Here is a 12,540-nt window from a genome sequence, read left to right as displayed (position 1 = left end):
GGATGACCAATCCTAGGGTTACAATCACAGCTGTTCTAATCACCTCAGCTGTATACATTCAAGCTTTGCTTCTCTTTATAGTACTGATTCTGACAATTACTTATTGTCATATACAAAATCTGATTTAACTATTCTATCAGGTTTAGCCCAAACCTGTCAAAATTGACAGCTTCCAATTTCTGAACAATTTTCCCAGGTCCTTCCCAGGCAACATCAACTTTAGAGGGTCTGAGTGGGTTTAGAATAAGCACTAAATCACCTACTGCAAACTCCCTGTGTCTGGCTTTTCTGTCATGAGAATATTTCTGCTTAGCTTGAGATTTCAGTAGATCTCTTTAGCTAGATCTTTCACGGCTAACAGTCTCTCTTGCAATTTCATAACAAAATCAGAAATTGGTATAGAACTAGACTGTACAACTCCTTCCCAGTCTGCTTTCAACAAATCCAAAGGTCCTTGCAAGTTCTTCCCAAACACAATCTCACTAGGCGAAAATCCACCCAAAGATTTATGTGGCGTACTTCGGTAAGCAAGCAATGCATAAGGCAAAAGTTCATACCAACTTTCCCCAGTCCTGAACAAGATAGGCCTCCCCCTAGTTTCTCACCTGACCAGTTTGCAGCCTTTTTAAAATCTAAAGTGGAGGCCATCCGCTGGGACCTCTCTCCTTTTTTGAACACAGTGAGTCGAGCAGAGATGTCCAGCGCTCCGTCTTGCCCTGTGATTTTCGACACCTTTCAGCCTGTCACGCCTGATTCGGTGGCCAAGGTGCTTGACCGCTGTCGTGCCACCACCTCCTCCCTTGACCCTTGCCCGGCCTGGCTAATCAAAGCAGCCAGGCCGATAACAACAGAATGGGCCACTGTAATAATAAAGGAAACACTCATTAGGCCCATAAGAAAGAAACCTAGTTTGGCGGCGGACGAAATTGGCAATTATAGGCCCGTCGCCAACGTTTCTTTCATGAGCAAAGTGGTGGAGAGGGTGGTGGCCGACCAGCTGCAAGCTCACTTGGAAGAAACGGATGCCCTGGATCCATTCCAGTCAGGCTTCAGGCCGTGCCACGGAACAGAGACGGCATTGGTCGCCCTGTACGATGACCTACTGAGGGAGGCTGACAGGGGAAAAATTTCTCTGTTAGTCTTTCTCGACATCTCAGCGGTCTTTGATACTGTCGACCATGGTATCCTCCTGGGGAGGCTCTCTGAGCTGGGAATTGGTGGCCTGGCGCTTGCCTGGCTCTGTTCCTTCTTGGAGGACCGTCCCCAGAGAGTACAGCTTGGGGAGAGTGTCTCAGCCCGTGGAGCCTCAATTGTGGGGTTCCACAGGGGTCAATTATCTCCCCAATGCTGTTTAATATCTTCATGAGGCCCCTGGGCGGGGTCATCAGGGGTTTGGAGCATCATGACATCAGTATGCGGATGACACCCAGATCTACATCTCCTTTACACCAACTGCAGGTGATGCCGTCCTGTCCCTCCAGCGCTGCCTGGGGACCGTACTGGAGTGGATGCAGGAGAACGGGCTGAGGCTGAACCCGGACAAGACAGAGGTCTTGAGGGTGGGTGTCCCCACTGTTGGCGGCTTGGGTGACTCCCTCTCGTTTGGGGGGTGACTCTTGCCGCAAAGAGTGGGGTTCGCAGTCTGGGGATCCACCTGGACCCGGCACTCTCCATGGAGACTCAGGTGGCGTCCGTGGTCCGCACCGCCTTTTTTCATCTCTGGCGGGTAGCCCGGCTGCGACCCTATCTCGATGTGGGGGCACTCATCACCCTGGTCCATGCGCTTGTAATCTCAATATTAGACCACTGTAACGCGCTCTACGTGGGGCTACCTTTGAGGCTGATGCAGAAACTCCAAGTGGTGCAGAATGCGGCGGCCAGACTCCTAAGTGGAGCTCGAAGATACCATCACATTTCTCCTATTCTGGCCGTGCTGCATTGGCTGCCCATTCGGTTCCGCGTTGACTTCAAAATTCTGACGCTTACGTTTAAAGCCTCGATACTTGGCGGAATGCTTACTCCCACCCAGTTCTACCCGTGTCACCCGAGCGAGTCAGGAGGTGAGGCTGAGGAGCCTGACGCCAAGGGAGGCCGGGTAGGAAAAAACAAGAAACCGGGCCTTCTGGGCGGTGGCTCCTCGCCTCTGGAGCAACTTACCTCCTGACATTCGCGCAGCTCCCTCGCTGGGTATTTTTAAGAAACAACTGAAAACATGGATGTTCAGGCAGGCCTTCCCCCTTTCCACCTAATTATTTTTTCTTTTATAATATATCCTGTTTCTCGCCATCTTTGGGGAAAAAATTATTCTATCTTTTAATTTATATAAATTATTTTTTGTGATGTGGTTTGTTATATGTTTATTTTTCAAGTGTATGTTGTAAGCCATCTAGAGTGGTCACAATTAACTAGATAGGCGGGGTATAAATTAATTAAATAAATAAATAAATAAATAAATAAATAAATAAATAAATAAATAAATAAATAAATAAATAAATAAATAAATAAATAAATAAATAAATAAATAAATAAATAAATAAATAAATTTTAATCATCTTCAACAAGGTTTGTTGACTTCATTCAATTAAACCATGAGATTCTGCATGATAAGCCACACTATAATTGATTTGGATCTTACTGATTTCACAGATTTTCCTCAAAAGCTCACTTCTAAAACCACTTGCTCTATCACAAATCAGCTTCAAAGGTATACCAATGTGTGCACATAAATTCACAAAAACAGAAAGATTGTAGAAAGATTGCTTGTGGGGAAGGCCTCGATCCAACGACTAGTCTGGCATACGAAGGAAATAACATTTGATTTAGTAGGAATGAAAGGTCCCAGTATGTCCATCTGCAAGCATTTGAATACTTGATCAGCAATAACCACAGGCTGAACCTCAGCTTTCGTGCGATCAGTCTGATGACCAACCCTTTATCAAGAATCACAGGAATAAATGTAGTCTTTAACATTCTTTGTAATTCCATGCCAATAAAAATGCTGAGTGATTCTGCTTAAAGTCTTTTTTGAACCCCTGATGTCCACTACAAGGATTGCTATGAGCTATTTCTAAAACGTTTCCCCTGTATTCTTTAGGAACAATCAGTTGCTGTACTGGCTGTGCTTCTAGTTTCCCTTTTGTGGCATATTGTCTATAAAGCAGTCCATTTTGCCCCCACAAGAAGCTTACTTGTTGATTAGGTTGCTGAACAGCGTATTGATCTGCCTGAGACCGAAAAGTGGCCAGTGTAGGATCAGATTCTTGCTTTCGTTTAAATTCAGCTGAACCAGATAATTGAACAACATTTTCAGGCTGATTACTTTCAAAATTGTCATCAGTAGCTGTGTTACCGGTTTCTGTCACAAGAGGTTGCACACCTAGCAGAAAGAGCGGAGGAAATATTCCACTTACCTCGAATACCGTCTCTCCTCTCGCAGAACGACAGGGCAGTTCTCCATCCTGATGTCCTGTCTCTTCACCTGACAGCGTGGAGGATAACCCCCAATTCCGTGCAAACTTAGACCAAGCACGAAAACTGTCTACCTCTTGCTTATATGACAGCAAATGGAAAGTCTTTACTAAATTTGCCCAAGGTGAAGGCATGGCCACTGAACTGGCATCCCTATCCATGGTACTTACATTTCTGCTACATCTCTTCAATCTGTGACTGGCTCATTCCACTCTCAAAGTTTACATTTCAGCAATCGTGGCTCATCAACCTCTTCGATCCCGTTCCGCCAGGCTTTTCTGACTCTACACTTAATTTTTTTTTAAAGTCCTCAGGAATATGTGGCCTCCTTCACAGTACATTGTATCACAATGGTCCCTTCCACTTGTACTGGAAGCCCTTACCAAGCCACTATTTGAACCCATGGCTATGTGTTCCGAGAAATTGCTTTCCTTGAAGACCGCCTTTCTCGTGGCTATCACATCAGCCAGAAGAGCGGGTGAACAAGCTGCACTCCGGACAGACCCTCCTTACCTTCAAATGCATCCTGACAAGGTCACCTTATACCTCGACATCTCCTTCTTACCGAAGGTTGTATCAGACTTTCACATTAACCAGCCCGTTGTGCTCCCAACATTGTTTCCTTCTCCGTCCACTCCATTAGAGTGCAAACTCCATACTCTCAATGTCAGAAGAGCTCTTGCCTTCTACCTTCATCGCACCAAACACATTAGATGCTCCCTGCGTCTCCTCCTGTGTTATCATGGACCACATAAAGGTGCTCCTGTTTCTCCACAATCAATATCCAGATGGATTGTACAGCTTATACAGCTGGTTTACCAGCTTGCCAACAAGCCTGTACCGGACAGATTGAAGGCCCATTCTATCAGAGCGGTCTCCACTTCGACGGCTCTATTCAAAGGTGTCCATATCCAGAACATCTGCAAGGCGGCTACCTGGGCCAACCCACTGACCTTCGCCAGACACTACCGCCTGGATGTCAGAGCCAAAAGTGATGCGGCCTTTGGACAGGCGATACTGTCATCCTTGATATCGTGACGGCCCTCCTTCTAGTGAGTACAGCTTGCTATTCACCCGTTTGAGTGCATTCAGGGACCACTATGAAGAAAGTTAGGTTACCTACCTGTAACTTTGGTTCTTCTAGTGGTACTCTGTGAATTCACACATCCCTCCCTTCCTCCCCTCTGTCTGTTACGATACCGTTCTATGATACCTTGCTTATCTACTCTTTATACGGTAACGGCGGACTTAGGAAACTGAAAGGAAGCTGGAGGAGGGGGAGCCTATATACACTCGGGGGAAGCTTAATTGACTCTTTTTTCTAAAGCTCTAGAATCTTCTGAACATCCTGTGCAGGCGCAGGATTAACCCATTTGTGTGAATTCACAGAGTACCACTAGAAGTAACCTAACTTTTTTCTATATCCCCTTTAAGATTGGAAAGCTAGCTGCCTTTCTTTCCCTGCTTAATTGTCCACAAAATCAGAGGGTCATTCTCCCTAGCCAGATGCAATGTCATGCCTGCAGCCTTACTATATGGTAGGTTCAAAGAAATCCTGTACCTCAAAAGAAATTGCTCATGCGAGCAGGCTTGGTTTTCTCAGCCTCTGAGAGGCTCAGAGGCTGAGGATCAACGGGTTTCTTCACCTCTGACCCAGTGCAGTCCAGGGCCTGAAGAGACCAGAGCTTGAAAAACTCAAAAGTTCGAAAAAAATTTCCACTCCTTTCAACAACCCCTGCCATTCCAAAGCAATGTACTCTCAATACAGTAGCATAGAAAGACCTACTTCTTCATAAATAATATAGAATATATATTCGTTGCTATCCTTTTCAAAATTCAATGACTACCATTATTTATGAGGGTAAAGCTTTATATGGTAAATATGGTAAATAGGAAAGGCAATGAGATTTGCATAAGCCGGGGAGTCAGGAAAGTTTTTAAGGATCAGTTCATAGTTTTGCACTATTAAAGAGCAGGCCGGGTAGGTGGGGCTCGTCAGCCATGGAAGGCAGCCCATCTAGGAGAAAGAAAACTCCAATTTCAAACCTCCACTGCCTTGTGGCTATATCCACTCATGGAAAAGGCTTCAGGAGTTAACCTCGAGGCAAAATCCGGAGCTGGAGTCCCGAAGGCAGCATGTGTCGTTCTGCCAACTCCTGCGACATTGCTGGAACCAGTTGTATTGGCTCTTGCCTTTCCATTGGACCATTTCAGCAATGTGGAGAGGGGGGATTTGCTGCTTGGGTAACAGCCTATCCTCCATATTACCTTACCCGGGCTTCATGCTCTGGAGAAGACACTCCTCGATTCAGAGCATGTTACCATAGTCTCTCGAGACTGAAGGATGCCTATGAAAGCTTTATAAAACAAATAGCTTTTCTCTCTTCACTACTTGCTTTTCTTTCATCAGTTAGCCTTAGAACATCCATCTTTTTCTCCTTTTACACTCATTTTGTAAAAGCTTTCATTATACAGTGGTGCCTCGCACAGCGAGGTTAATCCGTTCCAGATTAACCCTCGCTGTGTGAAAGCATCGCTGTACGGATCAAAAAAAGCCACTGGAACACATTAACCAGCGTTTAATGCGTTCCAAATGGTCGAAAACTCACCGTACAGCAATGCTTTTCCGCGTCCGGCAGCCATTTTCGCACCCTCGGTAAGCGAGGGGAGGGCGCGAAAACGCTGCGCGCGGCCATTTCAGCTGCAGCGAGACCACGGATCAGCTGTTTAGCGGGTCCAAAATGACCACCTGAGCAGCCGAAATGGCTGCGCACAGCTTTTTCCCGCCCTCCCCTCGTCTACCGACGGCGCGAAAACGCTGTGCGCGGCCATTTAGGCTGTTCCAGTGGCCATTTTGGACCGTCCGGACAGCTGATCGGCGGATTGCAAAGCGAAGGTCGGTAAGCGAACCGCTTACTGACCTTCGCTCTGCGATTTTCGCCCTATGCGGACACCGTTTTGCAATCGCATTTGCGATCGCAAAACCGGCCTCGTAGAGCGGATTCATTGCTCTACAAGGCGCCCGTTCTGCGAGGCACCACTGTACAATATATTCTTATTCTCATTTGTTTAACACAAGGTTCCAAATGTAATCATTCTACAACAAGGCTATTTGTTTAATAAAACCATTCCACATTTCATGCATTGACATGATTTGTTATGAACATAGATAACTGCTCCTACTGAAACTCTTTTTACATTCCACACATTTCTATGGTTTCTCCCCAGTGTGAATTCTTTGATGTGACCTACGGTTACCACTCTTGACTAAAGTTTTATCCATAGATACAAAGTGTCTATAGACAAATGCTTGCTCTACGGCTTGAAAAGGTGATGTAGAATTGGACACGACAGGACATAACTGTCAAGGGTACCTTTAAGGTTACTACTCTGAAGCTATTTACACATTTCATTCATTCATGTGGTTTCTCTCCAGTATGTATTCTTTGATGTGACCTGAGGTTACTACAGTAACTGAAGCTTTTTCCACATTGCATGCATTTATAGGGCTTCTCCCCAGTGTGAGTTCTTTGATGGAACCTCAGTTCACCACTTGAAATAAAGCTCTTTCCACATTCCATACATTTATATGGTTTCTCACCAGTGTGAGCTCTTTCATGTTTACTAAGGTTACCTCTGTGACTAAAGCCCTTTCCACATTCCATGCATTTATGTGGTTTCTCCCCAGTGTGAGTTCTTTCATGTAATCTAAGGACATTACTGCGACTAAAGCCCTTTCCACATTCCACACATTTATATGGCTTCTCCCCAGTGTGAGTTCTTTCATGTAACCTAAGTTCACCACTCGAAATAAAGCTCTTTCCACATTCCATGCATTTATGTGGTTTCTCCCCAGTGTGAGTTCTTTCATGTAACCTAAGATGACCATTCTGAGTGAAGCTTTTTCCACATTCCATGCATTTATGTGGTCTCTCCCCAGTGTGAGTTCTTTCATGTTTCCTAAGATCACCACTACAACAAAAGCTCTTTCCGCACTCCATGCATTTATGTGGTTTCTCCCCAGTGTGAGTTCTTTCATGTAACCTAAGCTTACCACTGTGACTGAAGCTCTTTCCACATTCCATGCATTTATGTGGTTTCTCTCCAGTGTGAATTCTTTGATGTACCCTGAGGGTAGAACTCTGACTAAAGGTCTTTCCACATTCCATGCATTTATGTGGTTTCTCCCCAGTGTGAGTTCTTTCATGTAACCTAAGCTTACCACTGTCAATGAAGCTCTTTCCACATTCCATGCATTTATGTGGTTTCTCCCCAGTGTGAGTTCTTTCATGTAACCTAAGTTCACCACTCGAAATAAAGCTCTTTCCACATTCCATGCATTTATGTGGTTTCTCCCCAGTGTGAGTTCTTTCATGTAACCTCAGGACACCACTGTGACTAAAGCTCTTTCCACATTCTATGCATTTATGTGGTTTCTCCCCAGTGTGAGTACTTTGATGTGTCCTAAGGGTACCACTTGAAATAAAGCTCTTTCCACATTCCATGCATTTATGTGGTTTCTCTCCAGTGTGAGTCCTTTGATGTAACCTAAGGCTACCATTCTGAGTGAAGCCTTTTCCACATTCCATGCATTTATATGGTTTCTCCCCAGTGTGAATTCTTTCATGTAACCTAAGCTTACCACTGTCAATGAAGCTCTTTCCACATTCCATGCATTTATGTGGTTTCTCCCCAGTGTGAGTCCTTTGATGTAACCTAAGGTTACCACTCTGACTAAAGGTCTTTCCACATTCCATGCATTTATGTGGTTTCTCCCCAGTGTGAGTCCTTTGATGTCTCCAAAGGACACCACTGTGATTGAAGCTCTTTCCACATTCCAAGCATTTATGTGGTTTCTCCCCAGTGTGAGTTCCTTCATGTTTCCTAAGGTTACCTCTAAGACTGAAGCACTTTCCACATTCCGTGCATTTATGTGGTTTCTCCCCAGTGTGAGTTCTTTGATGTCTCCTGAGGTTAGAACTCTGACTGAAGCTTTTCCCACATTCCATGCATTTATATGGTTTCTCCCCAGTGTGAGTTCTTTGATGTGACCTGAGGGCACCACTGTGACTGAAGCTCTTTCCACATTCCATACATGGATACAGTTTCTCTCCTGCATGAGTTATTTGTTGTCTACTGAGGTGACATGCTTTTATGTGCTGTCTCCCCTGCGTTACTTCTTTCATTTGATGTCCATTCCTATCCTCTTGGATTTTCAATTCTCTGTTTTCTTGCTTGAATATGAGTTCCTGCCCAGGATGCCCCAGGTGGTCTTGGGAAATTCCTCTTCTCCTGTTCATCATCTGATACATTAGAAAAAGAAGTGAAGCAACTATGTCAGAAATTTGCAGGGATAAGGAAAGATCCATTCAGGTTCCACCTGAGTCATAGAGAAGGAAGGAAAGACAGTTCATGTGCCTGTAATGTCAAAATTAGACTACTGTAATGTGCTGTACGTGGAACAGCCTTTGAGACTGATGTGGAAGCTTCAAATGGTCCAGAATGCAGTGGTCAGACTTCTCACTGGGGTGAGAAAACATCAGCATACAGTGGTACCTCGACTTACAAACTTAATCCGTATTGGAACAGCATTTGTATATTGAAAAGTTTGCAAGCTGAGGAAAAAATTTCCATAGGAATGCATTGAAAACCATTTAATCCATACCTGCTGTTTTCTGTTTGTATGTTGAGGCGCTGTTCGTAGGTAGAGGCATTAGTTCACATAGGAACTAATGCAAAGCCAGTTAATCCATACTCTGCCACTAGGGGGTGAATTTTTCTTCTTTTTCTTTCTTTGATCTAAAATTAAAAAGGTAAAGGTTCCCCTTGACAATTTTTGTCCAGTTGTGTTCGACTCTAGGGGCGGTGCTTATCCCCATTTCCAAGCGATAGAGCCAGTGTTTGTCCGAAGACAATCTTTCCGTGGTCACATGGCCAGTACGACTTAGACACGGAATGCTGTTACGTTCCCACCGAGGTGGTCCCTATTTATCTACTCGCATTTGCATGCTTTCAAACCACTAGGTTGGCGGGAGCTGGGACAAGCGACGGGCGCTCACTCCGTTGCGTGGATTCGATCTTACGACTGCTGGTCTTCTGACCCTGCAGCACAGGCTTCTGCGGCTTAGCCCACAGTGCTACCACATCCCCGACCTAAGATTAACTTAGGTCAAAAAAAGGGGCAGGAAAGGTTTTTTCTTTTGTTTAATTCGTAAGTCGAGGCTCCGCTTGCAAGTCAAAGCAACTTTATGCAAATAGAGCCATTCATAACTTGAATCATTCACAAGGAGGGTCATTTGTAAGTCAAGGTTCCACTGTAGTTCCCCCACTCTGGCTCCCTTGCATTGGATGCCTGTTGATTTCCACATTGGTTTCAAAGTGTTAATGAAGACATATAAAGCCCTAAATGGTTTAGGACCTCGATGTCTAGCGAAACGCCTCCTCCCACCTAGATCTACTCAAATCCCTCATTCTAGGTAGGAAGGGCCAGTAAGGGGCCTAACACTCAAGGAGGCCCAGAGAGAAAGTCCAAGAACCTGGGCCTTCTCAGCAATGGCCCCTTGCCTCTGGAACAGTCTACCCCCGGAGAGTTGTCTGGCTCCCTCACCGGGTGTTTCTAAGAGTAAACTTAAGACCTGGCTCTTTAGGCAGGGTTTCCCTCCTGTCATCACCTAATTATTTTCCCCATCTTGAACAATGTTATTACTGTTATTTTTATTTTATTATAATGGTTATATTTTATCTATTATTGTTAGACACCCAGAGTAGACTTCATTCTAGATGGGTGGGGTATCAATTTAATAAATAAATAAATAAATAAATAAATAAATAAATAAATAAATGAATAAATAAATAAATTAATAAATTAAAACAAAATAAAATAAAATAAAATAAAATAAATAAATAAATAAATAGAGGTAGATTTGCAGCCCTCCTTTAATCATTAGGGTAGAACTCTATTCTGAAAAGTCTATTTTGATGTAATTTCATTCTCCCATTAAAATGCCTTTTAAAGGAAAATGTGGGAGGTGGAATTGCAGATCACTTAGTCATTATACAAGGCGGTCACGACTCAAAAAAAAAGGTTGGGAAACACAGCTCTACATGCATCTTAAGAAGAGATCAGCATTATCAGCAGTAACTGTAATCAGTGGGGAAAGGACAAAATGAACTGGAATAAACCTGAGATGACCTCCTTTAATTAGAATAAAGATGAAAAATACTATTACTATATATATTAGAATAAGGAGGAATAAATATTACTAAATATTAAAAGATTATAAAAAACAAGATTTTGAGAAGTTGAAATTAGAAATTAAAAATAAATTAAATGTTTATAGGAAGGTCAGCTATCAGACTTTGGTAGAATTGTCTTGTCTAAAATGAATGTACCGAAGATCAATTTTTAAATCCTTTTTTAAAAATCCTCATTCTTTTATTCTCCTTCACAATTGTACTTCTAGAATATTAGAAGGGAATTTCTCAAAGCTGATTAAAGAGGAAACAAATATTTGAATTAAAGGATTGGTCAGCAAAAATAAATACCAAGGACAGTGTTAGAAAGGAAGAGTAAAAGTGGATAGATGTGATGCAGCAACCAAGTGCAGGCTAAGAAGACACAGGGAGTTCAGCTGCAGGGCGAGGAAGCCTGGGCCCCAGATACTGCCTCTCACGTCCTTTGAGGAGAGGTTTGGCAAGCTCGAAACAAAGACCAGCATGCAGTCAGGAAGCCAGCAGTGAGTTGGGGGTTATCCTGTGTTTTGCTCCGAGGGTCACATGCGTGACTTTACGCCACTTGGGCAAAAGTCAGGGGTGTGTCCTCCCTGCAAGGAGCTCTCCTGGATCTCAGGGAATGGATTTGCTCCCTTGAGGGCTTGGTTGCAGACAGGGAGAAGCAGAGGAAGGGAGAGAGGGACCATGGTGAGACCTCCAGGGACCTTCAGGCATCATCCCACCCATTAACAAGCAGCTCCTCAGCTGCTGGAATTGGAGGACGCTAATCTTGACAAGAGGGTAACCACACCCTCGAGGAGACCCCTTCTTCAGTTGATGGGCCTGTACACAGTCACATTGAGGATACTCCTCATGGGGAGGGAGTTAGGGGGTTTCTGGTAATGGGCGGTTAGATCGTCAAGAAAACAGAGTGTGGTGTTTGAGACGGTTGTGAGGACTGCACAGTGTCTACCCTGCCTGGTGCAAAGGTTATGGATGTTACGTCTCACATGGAGAGGGTTGTAAAGAGTGCTGGGGATGAAGTAGCACTGGTGATGCATGTCGGCACCAATCACATGGGGGAAATGTAGCCAAGCGGTCCTGGAGGCCAAATTACGGTTGTTAGAGAGGAAGCTCAAAGCCAGTATCTCAAAGGTACCGTTCTTGGAAGCGCTACCTGTTCTACATGCACGATGAACTAGGCAGGCGGAGCTCAGAGGTCTCGACGTGTGGATGAGACGGTGGTGTCAAGGGGAAGGGTTTAGATCCATTTGGCACTCGTTAATGTTTTGGGACAAGCCGGGCTTGTACAAGCGAGACCGGCTTCACTTGAATGAAGACGGAGCCTGACTGCTGGTGTGTAACATAGAAAAGGTGGCAGAGCAGCTTTTAAATTGAACATGGGAGGAAAGATGACAGGAGCCGAGCAGCATCCATTTCAGGACTCCTCATCCCTGTAGAATGAAGGTGGAGAGAGTAGAGAACAACAAAGTGATTACAGTGTAGGAATTAGGACTGGGAGCGTGATGGGATGGAATTGTTGGTTCACTGGAAGGAGAAGAAAACAAGCAGCCCTTCTTGGGGGACCCCCATATGCAGGTGCTTTTAGGCAAGTGCCCCAAACCTCTCAGCAAAGATGGGAGAGCTGGAACATTTGGAGGGTAGATATAAGATTGATACAGTGGCCATAATGGAATAATGGTCATAATGGAAACCTGGAGAGATTCAGAGAAACAGTGGGATGCTGCAGTCCCAGATGACAAACTCTACAGGAGGGATAGGAAGGGGCATGTTGGATGGCCATCTAGGTCAAACAAGGGGTAGAATCCAGCAGAATGGAGATGGATGGCGGGTCAGACT

General features: G+C 44.5%; 1 protein-coding gene across 8 annotated transcripts in view; it reads right to left on the bottom strand.

The window, feature by feature from the left end:
- Positions 1-6,560: 6,560 nt before the first annotated feature.
- The window catches only part of LOC144587361 (uncharacterized), a 56,731-nt gene continuing 50,751 nt past the window's right edge, over positions 6,561-12,540 (bottom strand). For 4 of the 8 annotated variants that reach the window (XM_078387678.1, XM_078387679.1, XM_078387674.1 and 1 more), the window contains 2 exons: positions 9,134-9,267; positions 6,561-8,771 (listed from right to left, as the gene is read on the bottom strand). In XM_078387678.1, the coding sequence (XP_078243804.1) occupies positions 6,882-8,771 (1,890 nt within the window). In that variant the 5' untranslated portion in view covers positions 9,134-9,267 and the 3' untranslated portion in view covers positions 6,561-6,881. The remainder of the gene's footprint in view (positions 8,772-9,133; positions 9,268-12,540) is intronic. The other 4 variants (XM_078387681.1, XM_078387676.1, XM_078387677.1 and 1 more) reach the window with 1 other exon arrangement.

This window comes from Pogona vitticeps, chromosome 2 (assembly GCF_051106095.1).
Source record: "Pogona vitticeps strain Pit_001003342236 chromosome 2, PviZW2.1, whole genome shotgun sequence".
Classification (NCBI taxonomy): domain Eukaryota; kingdom Metazoa; phylum Chordata; class Lepidosauria; order Squamata; family Agamidae; genus Pogona; species Pogona vitticeps.
The sequence above is the reverse complement of the archived record's forward strand: the minus strand, read 5'-3'. Positions and strand labels throughout refer to the sequence as shown.